Consider the following 26,024-nt stretch of genomic DNA (forward strand, 5'->3'; position numbering starts at 1 on the left):
CCACTTCCCACCCCCTGACTGCCCCCTTCACAACCCCCAACCCCCCCCGCTCCTTGTCCCCTGACTGCCCCCTCCTGGGACCCTGCTCCTAACTGCCCCCCAGAACCCCACCCCCTACCTAAGCCTCCCTGTTCCTTGTCCCCTGACTGCCCCCTCCTGAGACCCCCCCCACCCTAGCACCCTACCCCCTACCTGTCCCCTGACTGCCCCAACCCTTATCCACACCCCCGCCCCCAGACACACCCCCAGGACTCCCACGCCCCATCCAACCACTCCCTGCCCCCTGACAGGACCCCCAGAACTCCCGACCCATCCAACCCTCCCCCTGCTCCCTGACTGCCCCCCCGGGACTCCCCTTACCATGCCCATGCCGGTCAGACGCTGGCTCCACGTGGAGGCAAAACATGGTGCTGGGCTGCTGCGGGCACAGCCAGGGGCGGCTCTAGCTTTTTTGCCGCCACAAGCACGGCAGGCAGGCTGCCTTCGGCGGCATGCCTGCGGGAGGTCCCCGATCCCGCGGATTCAGCGGCATGCCTGCGGGAGGTCCGCCGGTCCCGCGGATTCGGCGTACCCACCACCGAATTGCCGCCAAATCCGCGGGACCGGCGGACCTCCCACAGGCATGCCACCAAAGGCTGCCTGACTGCCGACCTGACAGGGACCGGCAGGACGCCCCCTGTGGCTTGCTGCCCCAGGCACGCGCTTGGAGCGCTGGTGCCTGGAGCTGCCGCTGGGCACAGCCCCTGTCCTGCAGAGTGCTGAGGCAGCGGGGCGGGGGGGGAGGGGGAGGGAGCTCAAGAAGGGGCAGCGGCAGCTCACACTCCCAGGAGCCGCAGAACCCGAGAGCGGTGAGGGGGAGCCAGGGGGCGTGCCTGCCCGGGCTGCAGCCCGGTGCCCCCCCCGGGGGGCTCCTGCAGCGGATGCATGCGGGCGGCAGTCCCCATGTGCCCCCCGGCTCCTCCCTCGCCGCGCTCGGGCTCTGCGGCTCCCGGGAGTGTGAGCCGCTGCCGCCCTTCCCGGAGCAGGCTCAGGGCCCTGCGCCCCGGCGGCTCACACTTCCGGGAGCCGCAGAACCCGAGTGCGGTGAGGGGGGAGCCGGGGGGCGCGCCTGCCGCCGATCTGGGGTCCCGGCCGCCAGCCCCGCTCAGCCTCCTTCCAGCCTGGGGTTCAGTTCACTCAGCCGGCAGCGGGCCGAGCGGGGCTGGCGGCCGGAACCCTGGCTGGCAGCTGCGTGCTAGGCAAAATCGGCTCGCGTGCCACCTTTGGCACGCGTGCCATAGGTTGCTGACCCCTGGTCTAGATGATCTAATGGCCTGTTATGGCTTTAAGCTTTATGAATCTATGACACACACTCCTGCCTTTGCTGAACTCTGAAGTAAAACCCCTTATAGCATTTTTTAAAGCGATGGAAACAAGAAATCCTGACTGGATGTTTTGTCCCTTGCAGGGAATGAGGTGATTGCAGTGGACTGGAAGGGACTGAAAGATGTGGACCAGATCAATATGGACAGCACCAGCTCATTGCATGGCAGTAGCATCCACCGACCCTCCACTGAGGTGAGTGCCCATCCTATGCCCAAGGGGAGAAGACTGGAAAGTCTCAACCCCACTGAATACATATAAAGGGTCTGGGGTCACCAACCTCAGCTGGGAAAGGCACAAAAGTCTTACTTGCACTAGAGACTTTGGGGCATCGATTTTCAGAAATGAAAGCTTTGATTTTCAGTTCCTAGAGTAGAACATGAAAAGTAGCTCAGGGTGAGTCTGAAAACCATTTCAGTCTGAATTGCTTGAGTGCTGGCTTAGATGGAAGGCCCTGGCATAAAACAGATCTACACTGTTGTGGGGAAACAAAGAGCATTTTAGTCTCTCATTACATTTTTTTAGGGGGTATTCACGGTTAAATGCTGTTAAATTATTGGGCAGTATCTCCTGTGCTGATTCATTTCTTGTTTTGAATGATGCAGCTTCTGTAATTTAACACATATGAATTTTCTGTTTTGTAATGTCCAGTGCATGCAATCACAAGACCTTTCACATTAAACAAAAAGATCAAGGTTCTTTTTATTCAATAGCCATGCCACGTTAATTTACAAAGCACATACAATTTTACACATTACAAAATAACAATATATAAGAATTGCATCTTGATTCAGCATTTCTTCAACTGTGGAGTGTAAGTGCCAGAAACTCCTGTTTTAGGGAGTTGTCCTACAAACAGGAGATAAGTAACTCAAGGAGATCCTCAATGAACTAGCACTATAGTGGCAGAAGGGGACACTTGGAACTCGTTTGCAGAAGGAAGATTGGCTTTGTGTGGATGCATTTAACCATTTCAAGAGTGAATGGCTTTGTAGCCTGTTATAGAACCATTTTCGTCTGAAATATTCCAGTTTTCTAGCTCGCCTCTGAGTGAGTCCAAGGGCGGTGTGGCTCCCACAGAGGGTTATGCACTTGTTACTGCCCTGAAATAAGGACCTGACAAATTAATCTTCTTTGAAAATATCTGACATTGCCAGTGTACAATGTTCAGCGAAAGAAGGCAGTGTGAATGCAGGGGGTTCCTATCAGAGGGTTATATATTGTCTGTCTCTCTCTCTTTTTCCCTCTCTTTTTTTTGTATATTCCCAATCCCTTATGTCATTAACCATGGCCGCATACATACAGACACCACAGTGATCAGGAGGGAATGAAGCTGGGACCTTCAGAACCAAAAGCACAAGACCATACCACTTGAGCTAAAGGAGTAACTCTTTTATCTGTGAGTAAGTAGCAGGCTGTTATAATCATTAGGACCAGCCACTAGAGAAATACATGGTCGCACACACTACACCCATGTGTTATATTAACATGTTCTCTTTCTTCTCTTCCATAGCAAACCCGGACAGATTTCTCCTGGGATGGTATTAATGTGAGTATAAACCCTGAAGCCCTCCTCCTTTCATGAGAGGCAGCAAAGGAGCATTTGCACAGCTGATGAGGATGTTCAAGTTTCCACCTAGTGGAAGCCCAGGATTAACAGAATGTGTCTAACTCTGTCACTGTGAATAGTGAACACAATTATGGAGATATCTCTGGGGGCCCAGAGTGCCACTGGAATTCTGGGCATCATTATGGGGTGTCTGGCTGTTGATAGACCTTGCAGTAATATTTGGGGGAGTATCTGTGTGCTGGTGGATTTGGGTTGTCTTCAGGTCCCCTGTTGTTTTGCTAGTGAAGATAGCTGTGGGATCTGTAGGTGCCATTGGATCTTGAGCTGTCTCTAGCCATTTTTGGGTGCCTATGTGTGATCTCTGAGGCTGCTAGATTATTCTGGGTGCTTTCCTGGGGTTTCTGGGTATGGCTGGATTATTGAGGTATATCTGTAGCATATCTGGCTATTAATACTCTTGGTCAGGGCATAATATCACCTTCAGAGGTTAGGAAGAAATTTATCCTTACAGGACAGTGTTATACAAGGAGGTGTTTAGGGGTTTTATGCTTCTTTCTGGAGTATCCAGCACTGACCACTGTTGTCAACAGGGAGGGAAAAAAACAACAAGCAAAGGCATAGATTAAAAACAAGGGTTTTTCCATACACTGTAAGAAAAGAGAAAGGATACAAACCATTGCTCCCACTTCTCCCCCTTTTTGCAGGTCATCTTTAAGCTGCAGTGACCATATTTGTGTTCGTTTTCTCTGCTCGCTAGTGCAATATCAGTGCAGGGGAAAGTTTCCTGGTGCTGAAGCCATTTGTATTGGTTCCCCCAAAAGTATTTCTAGCACTTGCAGCTCCCGAGATGTGGGCTCTGAAGTTCATGTCATGTGATTATTGGGACTGCTCAGGAATGGAGCAACCCACACCCCAAAAGTGCAAGCAGTGCAGTAGGGTTGCCAACTTTCTAATGGCACAAAACCAAACACTCTTGCCCCGTCCCCTACCCCACCCCTTCCCCAAGGCTCCGTCCCTTCTCCAAGGCCCCACCCCCATTCACTCCATCCCCCCTCCCTCTGTTGCTCGTTTGCCCCTACCATCACTCACTTTCACTGGGCTGGGGCATGGGATTGGGGTGCAGGGGGGGTTACGACTCTGGCTGGGGGTGCAGATGAGGGGCTTGGGGTGCGGAAGGGGGCTCTGGGCTGGAGCCAAGGGGTTCTGAGTGCGGGAGTGGGCTCAGGACTGGGGCAGGGGATTGGGGTGCAAGGGGGAGTGCGGGCTTCAGGAGGGAGTTTGCATGCGGGAGGGGGCTCAGGGCTGGGACAGGGGGTTGGGGTGCGGGAAGAGGTGTGGGGTGTGGGATCTGGGAGGGGGCTCAGGGCTGGGGCAGGGGGTTGGGATGCAGGCTCTGGGAGGGAGTTAGGGTGTGGGAGGGGGTTCCGACCTGAGGGAGGGGGCAGGAGTTTGGGGTGTGGTATCTGGGAGGGGGTTAGGGTGTGGGAGGGGGTTCTGACCTGGGGCAGAGGGTTCGGGGTACGGGCTCCAGCCAGGTAGTGCTTACCTCAGTTAGCTCCCAGGCAGCAGCGCAGCGTGGCTAATGCAGGCTCCCTGCCTGCCCTGGCTCCGCGCTGCTCCCAGAAGCAGCTGGCATGTCCGGCCCAGCTCCTAGGTGAAGGGGCAGCCAGGTAGCTCCATGCCAGCAGGTGCCACCCCCCGGGATCCCATTGGTTGCAGTTCCTGGCCAATGGGAGATGCGGAGGCAGAGCTCAGGGCAGGGGCAGTGCGCAGAGCTTCCCTAATTGCCCCTGAGCCTAGGAGCCGCAGGTTCATGCCGCATGGAGCCAGAGCAGGCAGGGAGCCGGCAAGGGCCATCCTTAGGATTTATGGGGTCCTATGCAGTATAATTAAACTGGTGCACCTATGCCCAATGGCAGCCTGGGCTCACATGTGTATTTTAGATAAGGGTGGTCTTTTGAAAGATTTATTTAAAAAACTCTGTTTGAAGATCCAAGCATTTAAAGCTAAAGATGAATACTTAGATTGTGCATCTAAAAATCTATGCAAGGATTTTTTAGAGATGTGATTTTATCATCTTCAGCAACACACTAATGAAATATTTTTAAAGCAAATTTTAAACTAAGGTCCTGTAGACTAACATGTTCTGAGTAAATATACAGTAATGCACAACTGTTTTTGTCAGTTAATTCAGAAACTGACAGTATATACATGGAGGTTGGCAAATGCCTGTTAAATGGCTTCATTACCACTTGAATGGCTCTTTAACAGTTTCAATGTTGTGCTAATAGGTCTGGCAGGCTGGAGGCTTTTTCACTTTTAAGTACTAGATCCCCTCTAAGGTCTTGGCTACACTCGGGACTTCACAGCGCTGCCGCAGCAGTGCTGTGAAGCACGAGTGTAGTCGCGCCGCCAGCGCTGCGAGAGAGCTCTCATAGCGCTGTATGTACTCCACCTCTCCGAGGGGAATAGCTTGCAGCGCTGCGAGCGAGCGTGCAGTGCTGCAGGCACTGATAACACTGATGCTTTACAGCGCTGTACTCGCTGCGCTCAGGGGGGTGTTTTTTCACACCCCTGAGCGCAGCAAGTTGCAGTGCTGTACAGCGTCAGTGTAGCCAAGGCCTGAAGGAAGACTCACCAGGCTGCAGCAGCCAGCTGTGGTGGGAGCCTGCAGAAAGGGTCAGAACGGGGATAGGAAGAGGCAGGAGGGTGGACACTAAGCCCCAAATTTTCGGGTGCCCTACACAGCCACGTATGCTGCTATTGCCTAAGGACAGCCCTGGAGCCTGCCTTAGCCCCACTGCACCACCGACTGGACTTTTAATGGCCCAGTCAGTGGTGGTGACCGGAGCTGCAAGAGTCCCTTTTCGACTGGGCGTTCCAGTTGAAAACTGGATGCCTGGCAATCCTAGCGCCAGGTACACTGTGACTCCAAGGCAAGCACTAGAAGTACTTCAGCAACTAGGCCTTGTAGGCTTAGCCCTGATGGGTCCCACTAACCGCTCAGACACATGGCTAAGGGAAAAGATATTTTCCTAGGGCTGGCAGGAAGGGGAAAGATTACAGATACCCTAGTTACAGAAGATTAAACAGTTACAGTTCAAAGGAAGCAACAATAGTTCCTGTTTGGGTCCACGGGGCAGTCCTATAGAGAGTCAGGACTCTTCAGGCCTAGTGCCTGGGATGTCCTCTCCAGCCCAGTCTCTATTCACGCAAATAGGAGTTTGCATGTTTCCAGGACAGGCTCAGTTAGTGTCTCACTGGGGCCCCTCGGTACTGGCTCCCTGTCCAGCCGCTGCTGCTCCCCCATAAACTCTGCACAGCCCTGCCCCCAGCTGTGATGCCTGGCAGTCACAGCCCTATCCACACACAGCTCTGCAACTGTTCCTGCCTCCAGCTTCTCTCCAGCTCCCCGCTGCCGCCATGTGGCCACTGCTTCAGCTCCCCTTCCCACAACCTCCACTCCTCCTCAACTGAGCCCAGCCTCTTCCTGGTTCAGGGCCTTTCCCCATACATGGCCACTAGCCAGGGAAAAGGGAATGTACAATGTGGAGAGAGCTGATGGGAGTTGTAGTTTCCTGCTTTGCAGATCCATCACATAATTTTATTCTCTGCCCTTCACAGGTCTGTTCATACTTATATGATTGTCCACAGCTGGGGTGGGGGAGGGGAAGGGGGAGGGTTATGCAAAAGAAAGTACATGTTTTCTTGTTGGTCAGCTGAAATAAATCGATACCCAAGGGGGAAAATATACAAGTGAAGCCAGGTACTAGATGTAGGTTTTGCCACAACTGTCAGGGGATAAGGAACACTCTCCCTCTCTCTCTCTTATACACACACACACACCTTGAATCCCTACATTGGCTTTTCATTGTCCACCACACTTTTTATCAACACCCTACACAGCTCTACTCTGGCCTAAATCTTTGACCTTGAGTCTTATCACATTGCCCTCTATTCCACCAGTGACAATCAGCCTTGAAATCATATTCACCTCCTTTGTCCACTTCCATCTTTGCCCTTTCCCACTCCACCCCATGCGTGGAATGCTTTCCTTGACCTTATCCCTGTTCTTCAGGCCACCTCCTCTACACATTCAGGTCCTTAATGAAGACTCATCTCTATCACAAGCCCCAAAAGAACTGTACCAACAATAACTCTGTGTGTCTCACCATGTACAGTACATGGAGCTGGTCTCCAGGGAATAAATACATGTATCAGATGGCTCATACTTTTTTGTGCTTCCCTATCTTTCAGCCCTCATTGTGCCCACTCACTTGGGACTCCTTCCAGCACTCTGTACTCACTCAATCACCATTTTTCAAAATCAGCCAGCCACAGAGATGTTTCCTTCCCACAAGTATGAATTTCTCCCCCTAATTGCACCTGCCTGAGATCCAGGATAGATGAGACTCAATCCCATGCCACTGACAGATTTACAGTTCAAATCTCGTGACACTGCTATGTTAGAAATAGGGACTTCATATCACTTGAAAGGGAATTCCCAGCTTCCAATGGGACAACTGGAAGTGCCTGAATTATCAGATCTTAAAATCATTATTTGTTCATATATCAAAATGCTATTTAATAAAGACATAATTTGGGGTTTCCATGGCTTCATATGAGCCTTGTACAGTAGGTAACTCGAGCAACTGGATACAAGGATAGAAATATACTAGTTAGAGTCCCAATACAATTTGTAAAAATTCTTTAAAATGTTCCTAAAATAGTATTCCTGTAAAATCTGCGGCATGTACAGAATCCATGGTGGTGTGGTAGAGGAAAAGGTTTTATTGGCACTTGGATGATTTGTGGCTTTGTCACTAGTGAGTATTGGAACCATCCCAAATTCATGCTGATAAAATCCTTGCACTAAACAATACCTGCATGCATTCCCTGTATATACAATTATTTACACTCCAAGGACCATTGTTTCAAAAATTCCTGTTGACCGCTTTCTTGAGCGGTTAGCCAATATTTGGGGCCTTGCTGGATTATTTCTGTTAGATGGAGAAATTGATGATACAGTCAGGTATTTCTTTGGTGCAAACCTGTTTATTTACAAAGAATGTACAAAGTCCTGTTTCCCTGATTGCAGTAGAAACAAATAGCAACAGTCAGTTTCCTTGCTCACAGTTCCAAAGCCTGCCTTTTCCGCCAATCCTGTGTCCCAAGGAGCTCTGTCCCTCTGCTTCCTTTCATGGCCATGCTCATAACTGCTCTCTGGCTTTCTTGTTGCTTTCTCCCTTTGACACAGGCAGACACATATAGAACTCCAACTAATCAGTGGCCCAGATCAATCTCCAGGGAAATACCTTGGCCATAGTACTTAGCTTCTGATTGGCCTTCCATGTGGCTTAGTGCCCTGGATGGTGGCTTCCACTGTCTCCAGAAATCTTATTCCATAGAGGCACTTAATTGCTTCTTCCATTTAGCCTGAATGAAGGGTAGCTGGCATACTCATCAGCCTTAGCAAGTTCTGTGATTGCCCCTAGATCAAACAGTTGCTTGATAGCAGCTATTAACACCTTCCAGCAAAACAGTGCCATTAATTTTGAGTGCCTTCATTTTTGGGTGCCCAGCTTGAAACACTGTGGGCCTGATTATAGGATGTATTAGAAATGGAAACAAAAGGGCAACAAAAAATATCAGGGATATGGAACAGATTCCATATGAGGAGGGATTAAAAAAGACTGGAACTTTTCAGCTTGGAGAAGAGATGATAAAATCATGAATGCTGTGGAGAAAGAGTATAAGGAAGTGTTATTTACCCCTTCACATAACACAAGAATGAGGGGTCACCCAATGAAATTAATAGGCATCAGGCTTAAGAAAAACAAAAAGGAAGTACTTCACACAACGCAGTCAACCTGTGGAACTCATTGCCAGGGGGTGTTGTGAAGGCAAAAACTATAACTCTAAGCCTCTGACTGTCAAATGTTGGAAGTGGACGACAGAGATCACTTGATGATTGTCCTGTTCTGTTCATTCCCTCTGAAACATCTGGCATCAGCCACTGTCAGAGCCAGGATACTGTGCTAGATGGACTATTAGTCTGACCCAGTATCATTCTTATGCTCTTATGATTTTCAGAAGGGCTGTTCACCTATATCTTCACCTGTAATTGGTGGGAGTGGGTAGGGCTACCATATGTCCGGCTTTCTCCGGACATGTCCGGCTTTTCGGTCTATAAATAGCCGTCTGGGGGGGATTTTTAAAAATCTAAAAATGTCCGGGATTTCCCCCGGGTCGGCTATTTATAGACAGAAAAGCGGCGGCCAAGCGCCACTGGGCACCCAAAGCCCCTTCCCGGCTCCCCCCATCCCCTGCAGCCTTACCACGCTGTCTGGCCCCACAGCTGTCTTCCCCCTCCTCCACTCCCCTGAACGCTCCGCCCACCTGCTCCTCCCCCTCCCCTGCTTCCCGCGAATCAGATCTTCGCGGGAAGTCTGAAAAGAAGCAGGGGCAAGCGGAAGGCAGCAGCAGGTAAGCTGGGGCGGGGGGGCGCGAGGAGGAGAGCTCCGGGGAGGCACGGCCCTGGCCGAGCGGCTCCCTCTGGCCTGGGCCGAGCGGCGCCCGGCGGCCCCAGCGTCTCCGGCCCAGCTCGGGCCCCAGCGGCTCCAGCCCCGGTTCCGGCCCCGGTTCCGGCCCCAGGGCGGCGGCCCCGGATCCGGCCGAGCGTGCCAGCCCAGCGCCGGCCGAGCACCCCCAGCCCGGCCCGGCTCGGGCCCCAGCAGCGCCGGCCCCGGCTCCGGCGGCTCCGGCCCGGCTCGGGCCCCAGCAGCACCAGCCCTGGCTCCGGCGGCTCCGGCCCGGTTCAGGCCCCAGCAGCACTGGCCCTGGTTCCGGCCGAGCGCGCCGGCACAGCCCCGGCCGAGCACCTCCGTCCCGGCCCCAAGCCCCGCAACCCCGGCTGGAGCTCCGGCCGGAGTGCAGCCCGATTCCTGGGCTCTTTAAAGCCGGCCCTGGTCAGGGGACAGGGAGGGGGGGATTGGATGGGTCAGGAGTTTGGGGGGTGCTGTCAGGGGAGCAGGGGTGTGGAGAGGGGTTGGGACAGTCAGGGACAGGGAGCAGGGGGGGTTAGATGGGTCTGGGGTTCTGGGGGCGCTGTCAGGGGGGCAGGGGTGTGGAGAGGGGTTGGGACAGTCAGGGACAGGGAGCAGGGGGGGTTAGATGGGTCTGGGGTTCTGGGGGGGCTGTCAGGGGGCAGGGGTGTGGAGAGGAGTCGAGGCAGGCAGGTAGCAGAGGGGGTTGGATGGGTCAGGAGTTCTGGGGGTCCTGTCAGGGGGCGGGGAGCAGTTGGATAGGGCATGGGAGTCCCCGAGGGTCTGTCTGGGGGCAGGGGTGTGAATATGGGGTGGGGGTGTGGATAAGGGTCAGGGCAGTCAGGGGACAGGTAGGGTCGTAGGGGGTTCTCAGGAGGGGGCAGTCAGGGAACAAGGAGCGGGGGGGGTTGGGGGTTCTGAGGGGGGCAATCAGGGGGTGGGAAGTGGGAGGGAGTGGATGGGGTGGGCAGGGGCGGGGCTAGAGCGGGGCTCCTCCCCCCCCCCCAGTGTCCTCTTTTTTGCTTGTGGAAATATGGTAACCCTAGGAGTGGGAGCAGTGGTTGCTCAGCCCCTGTGAAAATCAGCCCATAGGTGCTCAATTTTATAAGCAACCCCAAAGTCTGATGATTTTGGCTGGAATGTATGAGGGAACCTGATGGATTTAGCTGGAACAACTAGCTCTTGTGGCGGAGCATGTGGAGTTCAAAACCCTGTCATTCTCAAGGAAGAAGGATTAATCAAGGATTAATGCACTCCTAGGAGAAGCAAACACCAATTAACCCCTGGCTCATGTGGTGGTTTTGTGTCCCCCTCTCTCTAGAGCTGAGGCTGAGCATAGGCAGGGGAATGGCTGGGAGTCACAAGGATGAGGCCATTATTATTGTTTGTTTGTGTGTTTATATATATATATATATATATATATATATATATATATATATATTTTTGTAGCTGTGAATGGACAGAATAAAGAGGGAATCATCGCTGACACATGCTTCTTCATTCTGTTTTTTTCAATACAGATTATTTAAAATGTGAGAGAAAACAATGGTCAAAAGCATATTCTTCTCCTGTTATTACTGCTTCTTGCTTCCTGACCTGTTGTGCTGTGTCACCTCCTGTAACGATGAGGCCTCTGGCAGGACACAACTGAGAGTATCAATTCAGGACAAATTGCTTAGAGCAGGGCAGTCACAGCCCCCAGGCTGGTTGTTCTCCACCTCTAAGGCAAACCAAACCAGCCAAACAGAGAAGACTTCGGTCTCACCACACTGACTTATAAATCATATAAGCAATTCCATTAGACACTCCAGTTTCCCAGTATCACCACCAGTGCCACTCATTATGGGGACGAATGGTTAAGAAAACCAATGCCCCACTAAAAGAAAAAAGGTCCTCCCAATCCCAAAGGACCAAGCCCCAGACCCAGGTTAATATACAAGTCATATCTAACCAACAAATCACGCTGTTGCTAATCCTTTAGAATCTAAAATCTAAAGGTTTATTCATAAAAAGAAAGAAATATAGATGAGAGTTAAAACTGGTTAAATTACATAGAGTAATGGCAAAGTTCTTGGTTCCGGCTTGTAGCAGTGATGGAATAAACTGCAGGCTCAAATCAAGTCTCTGGAGTACATCTACAGCTGGGATGGGTCGTTCAGTCCTTGGTTCAGAGCTTCAGTTTCAAGCACAGTTCCTCCAGAGGTCAGAAGCAGGATTGAAGACAAAATGGAGATGATGATGATGATGCCTTTTATAGTCCTTTTGCCATGTGGCTTGTGCTTTCTTTGTTCTAAGCACAAGCCACCCCGCACATGGCATGGAAAAACCTTAGAGTTCTGTCCATAGGCATATCCCTGCATGCCTTGCTGAGTCACAAGGTGTATCTGCCTTCTCTCAATGGGTCAGTTGTATAGCTGATGGACCTTAATGGGCCATCAAGCAGGCTAGGCAGTGCTAATGCCAAATTGTCTGGGGTGTCACCCAGAAGCATAACATAAATTTGAATTACAGACAGTATAGAGCCAATACACCTCTACCCTGATATAACGCAGTCCTCGGGAGACAAAAAATCTCACCGTGTTATAGGTGAGACCACGTTATATCGAACTTGCTTTGGCCTTCCTTGTTCCCTGACTGCCCCCTTCAGAGACCCCTGTCCCTAATCACTCCCAGGACCCCACCCCCTACCCAACCCCCCTGCTCCCTGACCCCTATCCACCCCCACCCCCTGACAGGCATTCAGCAGCGGCCAGCCCCAGCCCGCTCCACTCTGCCACCACCCAGCCGCGGCGTTCCGCTTCCCACCGTCGGTGAGTGCGGGGAGGTTGGGGAAAGGACGCCCCCCGCACTCACCTGCGGCAGGAAGCGGAGTGACGCGGCCCCAGCCTGCTCCATTTTCCTTGCCCCGGCCCCAGCCGTGTCGCGGTGGGAGGGGGGCTGGGGAAAGGTCCTGCACTCACCTGCAGCGGGAAGTGGAGCGCCGTGGCTGGGAGCTGGCAGAGTGGAGCTGGCTGGGGCCGGGCTGCTCTGCTTCCCGCCGCTGGTGAGTGCGGGGAAAGGACGCCCCCCCACACTCACCTGCAGCAGGAAGCGGAGTGATGCAGTCCCAGCCTATTCCACTCTGCCAGCTCCCAGCCACGGCGCTCCGCTTCCCACCGCAGGTGAGCGTAGGGAGGTTGGGGAAAGGACTCACCTGCGGTGGGAAGCAGAGCGCCGTGGCTGGGAGGTGGCAGAGTGGAGCGGGCTGGGGCCGGGCTGCTCTGCTTCCGCTGCTGCCAGTGAGTGTGGGGGGGATCCCTTCCCCCAAACCCCCTCCCTCGAGCGACACGGCTGGGGCTGGGGTGAGGGAAATGGAGCGGGCTGCTCCCGGCCCCCCGCTAATCCCCAGGGCCACTCTGGGACTGCGGGCCCCCCAAAAGTGTCCCCCCACAGCTCCTACCTCCCAGACACTGGGGGGGGAGATCCTGACCACCCCCGAGACCCTCTGCCCCTTATCCAACCCCTCGGCCCCGGCCTGGCCCAGCACCCTTAACACACTGCTCAGAGCAGCGTGTCAGAGCTTTACCACCTTGTATGCGAACCCGTGTTATATCGGGTCATGTTATATTGGGGTAGTGGTGTACCTATAACTCTAAATACAAAAATGAATCATGCATACAGATAGCATAATCATAACTAGCAAATCATAACCTTTTCATGGACACCTTATATGACCTCCTTTGTACAAGATTTGGTGCCACTATAGGACCTTGGTTGCAATAATGGTCTATATGGTCACAATTCATGTCAATAACGTCACACCTCCTCACCCTCAACCCCCACTCCTTGCACCCCAAACCCGCAGTCACTATACAGAAAAACTCACCACAGTCATCAAAAGAGAGATGGGGGGAGGGCAACATGCCCACAGAGAGGGGCCTCCCCCCCAACCGTGCTCTTACCTCATGCGGCCCTGCAAAGGGAGTCATGCAGATTCTTTGTCCAGATTATATTGCATCCCCTTTTTCCCTTCCCTTTGTATTCCTTCTCTTGTCATTTTCTTCTGCTTCCCATCTTTCCTCTGCCTTCCTGAACTCTTCAACTGATCTCTCATTTCCATCCCCTTCTTCTCCTTCTCTCGTTTTCTTTTTCCTTCATCTTTCCCTCTCTTTCACACCTTCATGCTCTCTCTCTTTTCAGCTGTCCATGGAAGACACAACCTCCATTCTCCCCAAGCTGAAGCGGAACTCCAATGCTTATGGAATTGGGGCTCTGGCTAAGTCATCTTTCTCTGGTGAGAACCTCAAACCTGGGTTTATTTGCCACTGCTCCTCTCCCTTTGACCTTGGGCCTCTCCCCATTGTTTTCCCTGCTGCTGCCTCACAAACCCAGGTGTCTCCCCACTCTCTGTTCAACCTGAGACCTCTCCTTACCATTGCCCCATAACCCGAGGCCTCTTCTACTTGCTGCTCTCCCAACTGCTGCCCCCTAATCTGAGGCCTCTCCTCACTGTTCTTCTAATTGCTGCCCCTTAACCCTTGTCCTCTCCTCACTGCTCTGCCCAACTCGAGACCTCTCTGATCCGCAACTGCCTAGCCTCAGGCCTATCTCAGTTGTTGCCTCTTAAAACTTCAAGTTTGTCTCATACCCCTCCGGCTCTTCTCACTGTGCCCCCATGCTCAGACCGCTTCAATTTCTTTCCCTCAAGACTGCCCTGGGAGGAGACCCTTTTTCAGTCTCCTAGATCATCCAGTTCTGGGATTTGCCCCTTGTACCCACTGTTCCCCTAACACCGAACTCTGTGCTGGGCAAAAAAGAGAATTCTTTCTCTGGGCTCTTTCACTTCTGGGTTTCTCTTCCTTTCCTTACTGCGCCCCCAATGGGACCCCATCCATGAAATATCAGGGAGGGGTATGGAAAGCAATTACAACTCCTGGAGTTGCTTAATAGGCCTTTTGAGCCCCACAGCAAGGGAGGGAGGGGGCACCATCTAAGGGAAGGAGTCCAGGGGACGATGGGGGAGCCCCTTTCCAGGGAAGGGTGAATAGAGTGACAAATAACCTTGGAGCTGTGTAATAGCCCCTCCTTGTTTTCTGATGTCTGGCCCCTTAGGGATATCCCGCAGCATGAAGGATCACGTCACGAAGCCAACGGCTATGGGACAGGGTCGTGTAGCTCACATGATTGAGTGGCAAGGGTGGGACAAAGGTAACAGCCAGCAACAGCAGCATACACATGAAGCGGTGCGCAAGGATGCTGATGCCTACTCAGACCTGAGTGACGGCGAGAAGGAGGCCCGATTCCTTGCAGGTAGTCCTGACTTCCCCCACACTGGGGTGCCTGAGAGCAGAGAGAGAAAGGGGAGCCTGAGAGAGCCGGAGAAGGGAATTGCTGGGGAATGCACACAGATGGAGGGGGGAGGTGCAGCTCAGATGAAGGCAGGGGGGACTCACTGGGGGATATGCATGGCGAGGAGGGGCAGGTCAGAGCAGGGGATATAATTGAGGCAGGAATAGGTAGAATCAGTGTTTCAGGGGTGTCAGTGAGGTGGGGGTACGTGGGGAGCTCCTCATGTCTCCACTGTCTCTCTTTGGCGCAGGGGTGATGGAGCAGTTTGCCATCTCTGAGGCCACTCTCATGGCCTGGTCCTCCATGGATGGTGAGGATGTGAGTGTCAACTCCAACCAGGAGAACCCAGCAAGCAACTACAGTGAGAACTACCAGGAGCTGATGGAGAACCAGGGTGAGCCCTACCCCCTCCCGCTGGTCCTGGGACATCCCTGCCTTCCCCCATCCTTGCTGCCAGGTTCCTTTCCATCCCTACTAGTTTCTTTATCCTCTGTGGGGGTCACCATTGCCCTTTCTCATGAGTTGAGATCTGGCAGAGAGAGGAATATTCCCCACTCATGGAGCTTCCTATAGAGTCAGGGCCCAGCAGACAAGCTCCAGACCCCATTCTCCTGGGCCTCTGGGCACAGCAGGGGAGGCCAGCATCTTAGATTCATAGATTCTAGGACTGGAAGGGACCTCGAGAGGTCATCGAGTCCAGTCCCCTGCCCGCATGGCTGGACCAAATACTGTCTAGACCATCCCTGATAGACATTTATCTAACCTTGATTTTGCTGGAATCAATCACCTGTTATACACAGGTTCTGCAGATTTGTCTGTCTGCCATTTCCAATGGCTCCCATCTTGCCCTCCCTCTCTTTTCCTGTCCTCCCCGACACCTCTCTCTGTTCTCCACTGCCCCCTCTGTCTCTCCCTGTTTCTGTTGTCCTGTCTCACTCTCTTTCTCATTCTCTCTCTCCAATTCCTCCCTTTGCACTCTTTCTTTTCTCCCTTCACTCTCCCCCTTTCTCTCCCCTTCTCTTTCTGCAGATCACATGGCCCAGACACAGTATGACAGCTGGCCTCACTCCTATGTCTCTCAGGGCATGTATTGCCTGGGCTCCTCTGATGCGTGGGAGACCAGCGACCAGTCCCTCATTGCTTCCCCGGCTACCGGCTCCTACCTAGGCCAGAACTTTGAGGAGACCCAGTCCAACCTGCAGGAGAGCACATTGATTCAGAGTAGCCTCATCCAGCAGCATCAGATGCAGCAGCAGCAACCACAGGCCCTGCTCCAGAACCCAGGGCTCGTTGACATGTGGCCCCCTCAGACTACCGCAGGGGGTGGCGGTGGGGCTGAATCCAGCACATACATGGGGGTGCATACAGAGGAGGAAGGGAACCCACTACTGGAGAAGGCCCCGCTGCTAAACAAGAAGACCTCTCCAGAGGAGGACGATGCTGTATGCCGGGACCTGGAGTCACTGTCACCTCGGGAGGAGCTGGAACATGCCGCACTCAGCCGCAAGGTCTCGGATGTCACCTCGTCCGGGGTGCAGTCCTTTGATGAGGAGGAGGGGGAAGCAAACAATTGATGCTGCCAGTGAGGAATCCGTCACTACTACCAAATGGGAGAGGGGAGGGGAGAATGAAATGACAGGAAAACCTCTCCCCAGGTTTCCAGGCGGACACACCTGTCATTCTGACATTTAATTTTTAACAAAAGGGAAGTAAAGGACTGGAGGTGTTTGACAGGGGCAGAGCCCTCCTTGCCCACCATCATGGACTGATCCCGTGGCCCCCTGTTCTGGACAGCATGCTGGGGACTCAGGGAACTCTGGACTTTAAATCTTTTTGATACAAGGGTTTGGCTCTGGTTTCAAACTGCTCAGATGCTGGGATGTGGCTCCCAAGATACAAACAATGGCTTGATACAGGGATATGGCTGTATGGATAGGATCTATCTTGGCAGAATGGGTGTTGTTTTGGGGCTACAATCTGCTTTGATCCATGGGATATGTGGATACAGAGTTTGTTTTGAACAGGGCACAAGACTGTGCGGATATAGGTTGCACTGATACAGGGATTATGGCTGATATACAGGATAAGGCTTATGGATATAGCCACTGCACTAATAGGATGGATGAGCTATATGGATAAATACTGTACAGTTCTTTGATATGAGAACCAAGGCTCTGTGGATACAGACTGTACTGTGGTACGGATGGTGAGGCTCTGTGGACACGGGATGTGCTCTGGTACAGATGGCATACCTCTGTGGACAAGGGCTGTGCTCTAGTACGGATGGTGTAGCTCTGTGGACACGGGCTGGGCTCTGGTATGCATGGCATAGCTCTGTGGACATGGGCTGTGCTCTGGTATGGATGGTGTGGCTCTGTGGACACGGGCTGTGCTGTGGTACAGATGGTGAGGCTCTGTGGATACAGACCTAAACCCATATGGCAACAGCTGTGCTTCAGTCTCTTTGAAACATTTTTCTTTTGCTCCCTCTGACATGTCTGTCTGCCTGGGAGCTGCAGGGGGAGGGGGAGGAAAGATATTTCCACATGGTGTTGGGCACTACATGCATGGGGAGGGGTCACCTGCCATTTTCTACTATATAGACACGGTAACATAAAGCTGACTTTCCTGGAGGATTTGGGAGTTTGTCCACCTCTTTGCTGCTGCCTGAATCCTTCCCTCTTTTCCTCTTCATGGAGGCCAGGAACAGCAGGAACAAACAGTATCACCATTTTCCAGTTTATATTGGAGTTTTGTTGCTGTTTCTTTTTCTACAGTTTTATATTGCCGGGTAATGGTTCTAAACACAGTGGTTAACAGAGGGAAAGGCCTGTGGGCTGGCCACCACTGACCATAACTACCATACCATTCTCAGTGTCCCCGGTCCCTCTGTGGTGCCAAATGTGGATGGAGGAAAGGGGGTGGGAGGGGAATTTTTCTCCTCCCTCCTGTTCATTTCTCTTTCCTGCTTTACATTTTCTGTTTTTTCTTGACAATGTAAATATTCCTTGGAACTGTTTTCTTTTTTTCTCATTCCTCCCATCTCTCTTTCAGGGGTGGGGAAGGCTGGGTTTTGGGGGGTTTTCCCCATTTGTACGGGTTCTATATTTTTGTTAACAAAATTTATGATTCATGGACTGAAGGGGTTTTGATCCCATGTGATTCCCCTTCTTGTTGCTGCAGACATACTGCAGGAGAAGGGACTTTAAATAAGTATTTAACCAATTGTTTCCTCTCTGCTCTTGCTAGGGAATAAACAGGAGACAAAAATTGTGTGGGGGCAATCATTGTTCAGACAGCAGAACATGACCAGCAGGGGATAGTAGAAGTGTTGGGTGTTCACTGAAATATGGGCAGTGTATGAGCAAAGAAATGCCCACAAAGGGCAAGTTAAGGGTGGGGGACTGGATAAATGAACCAAGCTGGAGATTGCCCTCTTTCTGCACTACCCCGGAGGCATCTCTGCCCCACTTGCTCCAAGCCAGAGCCACTCTGTTCAACTGGAATACAGATGTTTGTCTCCTCTCTGTCTTCTCCTCCCTGATGGTAGAATTGGTATTGCTGCTTGCAGGATGGGAGAGTGAGGTATGTTCCTCTTCTGATCCAGGTTTGGAACCCAACCCATGTAGCAGGGAAGGAGTACATATCAGGAGAGGAGAATGTAGCAGGAATATTATCCAGGAGGCTAGGAGCTGAGACAGCCACAGGAAAACAGAAGTGGATCATGTCCAGGAGTCAAGAGGAGGGTGAATTAGACATGGAGCCTTGAAGATGGTATTTCTGCCCACACACCTTTCCTACTGGCAATTGGAATTATAGGGAACTCCACAGTGAACTTCTGAGTCTCTCTGGCAAGCTCCATTTCAAGAGGACCTGTCTTCCCTCTCCACTGCACCTCTAATGGAAACGCCACTGGGAGGAGTGTTTGGGAGGATTACGTGAGGCTGACGCTTGGAGGTGGATATGAGACAAAAGCATTTGTTACCACCTCTTTGTCCCCATTTCTTTGGAGCTTCCCTGTCTCTCCCAGGGGAGGTTGCTCCTTTCCTGGGTGATTAGGTTTCTATATCTACTTAAATATGTTTACACATTCTGGTGCCACCCTCCCAAGGTTGAGAAGGTTGGATAAAGCACCTCCCAAAATCCTGGGAGGACTCATTATCCTGAGTTTATCTGAACTGCTTTGGTCTGGCTGCTGCATGGATTGGGGAAGTCTCACTAGCAAGAACAGAGAAACTGGGAAAGTGCATGGGCACTGCCGCAGATGATATACAAATGAAAGTTAACCCAATTTTTTTTTTGAACCTTCAGGGAAAATGAAGTTGTGTTTCTTTGGGGTGTTTCTTTTGGGGTGAGGAAGGTTCGATAAGCCTGCTTCTTATTTTTCCGAACCATTCTACCCTGAGGGCCTAACCAGGACCAACCTGGATGTTTACGGTAACTATATTTCAGTGTATCTTCAAATGTATCCTGCTCCCACCTTGTTATTCACAGGACCAGGACAAGGGGGTAATCTTGGTTAGGTCTATTTTTTTCTAATGAAGACAAGTTGTGCATTTGGTAAGCTGTGTGACAAATGTATGAGGTGCATTTTCTCCATAGGAGAGAAGTCACAGAGGGACACACATTACATGGAAAACGAAGACTAAAAAAGAAAAAGAAAAGAAATGTACCTTATGAAAATCCCACAGAATGTAATAGCAAGTGGAAACCTTCCCACAGAGTTTTCTGACCGCTAGAGAATTATACTTCTGCTACAGAATTCTATAGCCCAGTTTCAAAAAGCTTATAGATGGGATCTCATTGTCTATTAAATCCTACAGGTGTTTAGAGTAATTTCTACAGAAACCTATTATTTTCAAGTTATTAAATTCTATAAGATTTTTCCATAAAGATCTTACCTTTTTTGCACACACACAAAAAAACTTCCCCTGATGTCCCCACCATCCAAGAACACACATGCTTTTCTCATTGCCAGGAACCTGACTGGACACCGCATTCCCATGGCCTCCAACCATTGCCTAAGTGAGGCCCAAATGGACAATATTAATCACAAACTGATAGGTCACTTTGAGTCTCCTGCAAAATGTGATTCTACCTTAAAAAGTGACTGTATAACAATGGGCCTTTCTTATGCAACAGACTTGCACCCTGCCTGTATCCAGAATCAGATCTTCTCACATTGCTAAGGTTTTCAGAAGCGACACATGGTTTTAGATTCATCAGTTTTGGGGGGCCCAATTTCAGATGCGTTAAGGCTCCCTGATTTTTGGCACTTTCTGAAAATCAGGTCTACTGAAAGTATCCAAAAACTGAGGAATGCAAAGTTACTAGTCCCTTTTGAAAATCTTGGCCCTAGATTTTGACTTGGTTTTTACTCAAGTTATCCCTGCAGAGCCAGCCTAGCTCAGAAAGAGGGTAATGGAACCTATTCCTTCTTGTGCAGCATCTGCAGAATTGTTTTCTATGTTCTAATTAGTCACACCTGTGCAAACCTCCTGAGGGCCATGGGGTTACCACAGGTGTCATTGGGGGCACAATTTGACTTGCAGATTCTTTATTCTAGGGGATGATCTGGAAAGAGTCCAGCTTGACTCTCAGACCCCAGGCTGAGTTTGCAGGGCTGACAGTCAGAAACAAACATCTTTTTATTTGTCAAGTAAGCAAGTTTGATCTGGAGTCGTCACTTGTGAGCAGAGCTGCACTCATGAAATATTTCTGAAATTGCTTGAAGCAGTGTAGCTAGAGGGTTCCCTGCCTTTGTTTGCCATAAAGCCATTAAGACTTTAGTAGGAGCCATGACTTCTGTTCTTTGCTGAACAGAGAAGTGTCTCTTTAAACATGGGTGACTCTAGTAGTTGAATCAGCTCTCAGACAGACAGAGCTTGTTCTCACTCCTGTGCCCTCTACTGCCACCATCTGGCCAGTTCACATTACTGTTGTTAAACCTACAAGTTGTTCATGGGTTGGGCTAAGTTGAGTGTGGGGGGACAGGGTAGCAGGGCCGGCTCCAGGGTTTTTGCCGCCCCAAGCGGCGCAAAAAAAAAAAAAAGCTGCGATCGCAATTGCGATCGCGATCTGCGGCGGCAATTCGGCGGGAGGTCCTTCGCTCCGAGCGGGAGTGAGGGACCGTCCGCCGAATTGCTGCCGAATAGCTGGACGTGCCGCCCCTCTCCGGAGTGCCCGCCCCAAGCACCTGCTTGGCAAGCTGGTGCCTGGAGCCGGCCCTGCAGGGTAGGTAAGAACTGGCTAGTCCAGAGTAATGGGATATGGAGTCTTTGCCTCTAGGGCACCAGTTCCAGTGTGTCCCTGTGAGTGGCTGGCTCAGGGGAATCATGAAGTGGGATATAGGGTCTTTCATCTCTAAAGCACAATTTTCAATTTGGCTCCAGGTTGGGGGAACTGGCTGGACGAATGGGACAAGGGGAAGGTGCCTTTCATCTGTAGGGTATCAGTTCCGATACATCCTTAGGTCTGGGGAAATGGCTCAGGGAGTTGAGGAAGGGGACACAGATCTTATCACTTCTAGATGACTGGTTCCAATCTGTTCCTACTTTGTAGTGACTGACAGTCATTCCCATCTGGCAGCTCTTCGGTTTCCATGTGAATTGGCAGATCTCAGGCAGTGGCTAGTCACCCTTGCCAATTCCACCCTTTTTCTTTGACTACGCTGGGACTTCAGAGCTGACAGGGAAAGGTAAGCACCACTGATAAGTCCTGTCCTGTGATTGTAGGGCAGGGGCAAGTCTGTGGGAAGTATTGGGCACTGTGGTGGGTTCCTGGGGTGATACAGCTTCTGCAGCCAGGGTACATGCCTATTTTCATGCCAGTTCCAAGGTAACTTGAGTTTTGGAATAGCCCTGAGATGTATAGGCTGGCCACGTGCATGGCTAAAGCCTGGACCATCCTTACTGTGTCCAGCAAATGGAAATTGTCTGTGGAGCCGGCAGGACAGCCAGGGAAAAGGACACTATTTTCTAAATCTGAAAAGGTGTGTGTGTTGGAGAGGGGAGGGAGGCAGCAGGGAAAAGGAGAGAGTAGAAGAAATATGTCAGCAAAAAAGATGAGAAAAGCTTTAAAAAAAATAACACCCCTGCAAAGGAGCTGGAGGAGTTAATCACAGAATAAGAAAGAGACTCTCCCAACCTGGTGTATGTAGCTCAAGTGCTGTTACAGAGCTTGGTACTGCATAAGTAGGCTTGGCAGAATTCGATTTTTAATATATAATTTTGATGGATAATATCAATATTATTTTAAATCATTTTTTCTAGTTTTATCTATTTCAGTTTTCACAGTTGCATGAAATTATGGGGGGTGAAAATGAGGGAGGTCAGACAATGATTATTTAATGACAGATGTTGAGATTCAAAAAGTTATATAGCTTCATAAGTGTTAAAACACAAATTGTCAACATGTCATGTCAAAATATACAAAGTAAATATCTTTAGATCAAACTCAAAGTTCTCAAGCAGCATTTTTCTTACTTTGCCTAGCTGTAAATTTCATTTGTCAATGGAAATATTTTTTCATTAGTTTGTGTGTGTACAGTGAAATCAGCATTTACTGACCATTACCAATAAAAATCTAATCCTTCCAAGCCTATGCATAGGCCATCTAGCTCGCGCTTCTGGAAGACAAGGAGGGGGGGGGGGGGAGATTTCTCCACACTCAAGAAGTTACCTACTTCTTTCCTTGTCTCCCCTGAACAGCCAGAATACTGCAACTGCCCCAAGTAAGAGCCCAGTCCTGCTCCAACTGAAGTCAGCTGAGACTTTGCCTTTGTGGGAGCAGGGTGAGGCCCTGAATCACCGGACTCAGTCCCATTTAGCTTAAATGTCAGATTAATTGTCCTGATAGAGGAAAAGATAAGTAAAAAGTAAACACCCCTCAATACTCTGGAGAGTAGCACAGGCTGGCATTAAGCTTAGCTGCACAATCCAGAAAGGTGTCACCTCAGCCTTCCCATGTAAGGAGAAGGTCCTTGCTCTCTCACAGCCTAGAACTGTTCCTTCCTGCCAACTCAGACTATCTCACACTAGCTGGTATGAGGGAAAGTTTCTCCATCTCACCCCACTTTGGATTTTCCTCATGGCTTGGTTCAGACATTTCTAAACAATGGGAAATGTCATTTTAAGCTGCTGTTACCAAAAGAGCCTTTCAAATACAGCGATCGCCAGTGATCTGCAATCAGCATATTTAATGTTGTCTTGAGAGAAGTGGAGAGGAATTAACATTCGCTGTTTAGCTGGAGCACAGAAGAGGGAGTCTGACAGGGATGTGCTGTGCCTTAACTCAGGGAAGGGAAGGATAAACAGAGTGATATGTAGAATATGGATCTCATGTGCACGCATTAGATAGCACAGCAGAGGCAATGTCAGTTATGAATGGAAGCCAGATGGGGCCCTCTTTCATTTCAGTCACTCCCCAGGTGAGATAGATAGGGCTGGATCTGTAGGAGAGTGATAGACATCTGTGCCAGATCAGTATCTTTCTGTCTCTCTCCCCAGCACAGTGTTTCTCACTATGCAGAATGTCTGGCCCCTTGCCGGAGATCACAGGCCCCTGCAAGCACAGACAGCTCTGTAGGTTTGTTGGGAAGTGATACAGACCAGATGTTCACTGTGTTACCAGCACAGATATGGCAGCGTCTGCATTGGAGCATAGAGACCATCTGGGTCTTTGTTATATATATGGCTCTTCCTAGCACAGACAGTGCAAGATATGTACAGGTGTGCGTGATGTGTACCAGTTAGGCCTTTTTGGGACATTTTTGTCCTTCCCTTGTATGGATATGAACAGGCCTGTACAAGAGTAATATGGACCAACTGGGGTTGTGCATTGTATTTCCCCAGCACAGACAGATCTGGATTGGAATTGAAGCAATGTAACCAGACCAGGCCCCTGTTTTGGACAATATTTCCACCCAGACCCTAGGATTTCTCCTGGAAATGTAGGGACTGACAGGTTATCTGTTCAGTCATGAATGTTGCTCCCCAGGGCAGTCAACAAGGCACCTGCCTGTTCTAGAATGATGGTAAGGGCTTCTGGTTAAGCTAAGTGGTACACTTAAGAAGGGAGGGTTGCTATCTTTCTATCACTGGTTGGGTGGGAACTCAGCCTCCACTTCCACCTTGCACTGAGTCAATGCTCGGTGTCTTCAGAAATCCAGTCTTGGTTCTGCTCCTCCCAAGGGTACAACTAGTGTCCATCCTGTCAGGCAAAGTTCTTCTCCACCCAGGAGAAAGGTCATGCACTGACAGTTAATTCCAGGATAACACAGCCATCCAGTCCAGGTTTACCTGAACCCCAGAGACCTTTGCAGGAGGGATAGAAAACCAGTAAAAGCATTCCCCCTTGTTGCCCTGCTCCCTTTCTAGAGGTCACAAATCCCATTTAGGTTCTTGACCTAAATGCTGTGCACAGTCCATTCCAGGCAAGCATAGGCATCCACTCCACTTCCATCCACTGTTTCCGTGTAGTGCGCAGATGAGCAGTGTGAAAAGCAGAAGCAGCTTTGCAGGTGTATTTTGTTTGATGGTTTCTGTTTATCTTCTCTGGTTTTGTGGGTGTCTTGCATGATAGGGGGAGTTACCAATGGGTCCCCAGGATCCTCCAAACTACAGAATGAGCCTCAAAAATCATTTTACAATGAGCAGGGCTTTTTTTAAAAGCTCTTTTCGGGGTTGGGTGGGTAAGGGCTGGGGAGTGGGAGGTACAGTGATCTGTGGGTGTTATGGGTGGGTGGGAGAATGGGGAGTGGTGTCTTGAAGCACGTTTAAAAGCAACCAAAGGTTTGGGACTTAAGATTTTGTATTCTCAACATATGAAACTGCTTTTGCATAAGGGGACAGGACAAAGAGGGGTTGTAGCAGGGCAATGTAAAGACCCTCTTCCCCAGCTGTGTGTGATTTTGTGGGGGACTGAATGGAGATTCTTTTCATCCCTCAAGGATGCATTTTGTGGAGGGCCATGGCTCTTCATGGGGAAAGAAAGAGCAGGAAGAGAAGGGGGTCTGTCATTATAACCCTCCTACCCCTGCCTTGTCCCATGCCACCCCCAAATAAACAAAAACAAAACTGATTTGCCTTTGGTCTTCCAGCTCCAAAACTTCTTTGTGTGAAATCTTTTCGCTGGTTATTCTTCGCATGTTTTGATAATATGACTTATGAAAAAAAATCTCTATAAATATATATATATATATACCCTATCTATAAATATCTATCTATCTATATATATATAATATATATTATATATATATATAAATTATACATACGGACATAGGAAACTATATGGCACTACACACCTCCATACCTATGTGTGGCAGCAGCCACTGAAAAAGGAGAGGATGTAGGCCAAAATGGCATGTACAGTCCTTATGGCGTTATTATTAAACAGAATGTGGTCTTGCCATTCTGGCTGGTGGAAGTGTTTTATTTCTGGGGGGAGGATCCAAGGGACTTGCGTCTGAGGAAACAGTATCCTAGCAGGAGTGGAGGTACAAAATCATTGATAGGAGTAAAGCCAGAGCATGCTGGAGACATATACAAGGATAGGGGCAGTATCTCATTCTGGGCAGGTGAGAGAGCTTTTTGCACTCCACTATAAAAAGATGACACTTCATCTGCAGCCATTGTGTCACAGAACAGAGGTCATTGTGCGAGCCCAACAATGTCTGTCCTGACACTGCTGCCCTCTTCCCTTATCTTTTCATTTAGCTGAGAATTCATTTTCATGCTGATATTTCTCCAGAGTCTTTCATCTCAAAGCATGTTACAGACTGTACATATAAGAGTCATTCAATTACCAATGAAATGCTGCCATTTTTGAGATGGTTCACAACATGCTAGACAGCAGGTTAAGACAGAACATGCAGAAAAATCCAGCAGTCAGATGAAACCACAGGGAAGGTTTAAGCAGGATGAGATCTATAATGACCTTGAGTAATCCAGACATTGGCTTTACATCTAATCCAAAAAACTGCACTTCTAGCTGCATGATGCCCCTACCAGTGTATTGGGGTAGTGGTTTAATGTTGACTCAGAGGGGAGATACCCCTATGGAGTCGCCAACATTGCTGCCATCTCCTTGCAGCTTTTCCAATCTGGTTTACATCTGACAACCAATGTAGCTTCCAACACTTGAAAAACTAATGGCCTAATACATCTCACTGTCAGGAAGGGTTTGCTGCTATTCATTCTAAATGATTTTTACCTTAGTTT

The 26,024-nt window shown here is 50.2% G+C and overlaps 1 protein-coding gene across 2 annotated transcripts; it reads left to right on the forward strand.

Moving 5' to 3' along the window:
• The first annotated feature begins 1,455 nt into the window (after positions 1-1,455).
• Positions 1,456-16,379, forward strand: FAM131B (family with sequence similarity 131 member B). 2 transcript variants are annotated; one of them, XM_065423611.1, is made up of 7 exons: positions 1,456-1,557; positions 2,876-2,911; positions 13,657-13,750; positions 14,569-14,766; positions 15,056-15,199; positions 15,835-16,006; positions 16,097-16,379. In XM_065423611.1, exons 1-7 carry the CDS (start codon positions 1,504-1,506, stop codon positions 16,377-16,379), a joined length of 981 nt encoding a protein of 326 aa, XP_065279683.1. In that variant the 5' UTR covers positions 1,456-1,503. The 2 variants fall into 2 exon arrangements, with proteins under 2 accessions (XP_065279683.1, XP_065279682.1); XM_065423610.1 differs by having other exon boundaries at positions 15,835-16,379.
• Positions 16,380-26,024: the final 9,645 nt, after the last annotated feature.

The sequence above is a fragment of the Emys orbicularis genome, chromosome 1 (assembly GCF_028017835.1).
Source record: "Emys orbicularis isolate rEmyOrb1 chromosome 1, rEmyOrb1.hap1, whole genome shotgun sequence".
NCBI lineage: Eukaryota > Metazoa > Chordata > Testudines > Emydidae > Emys > Emys orbicularis.

What these genes read in the sequence shown, in the direction of transcription:
- FAM131B (XM_065423610.1), top strand. Translation starts at nt 1,504, where the DNA reads ATGGACAGCACCAGCTCATTGCATGGCAGTAGCATCCACCGACCCTCC. An exon ending in TCCACCGACCCTCCACTGAG is followed by an intron (nt 1,558 to 2,875) that starts GTGAGTGCCCAT and finishes TCTCTTCCATAG; the next exon opens with CAAACCCGGACAGATTTCTC. An exon ending in GGAGCTGATGGAGAACCAGG is followed by an intron (nt 15,200 to 15,834) that starts GTGAGCCCTACC and finishes CTCTTTCTGCAG; the next exon opens with ATCACATGGCCCAGACACAG.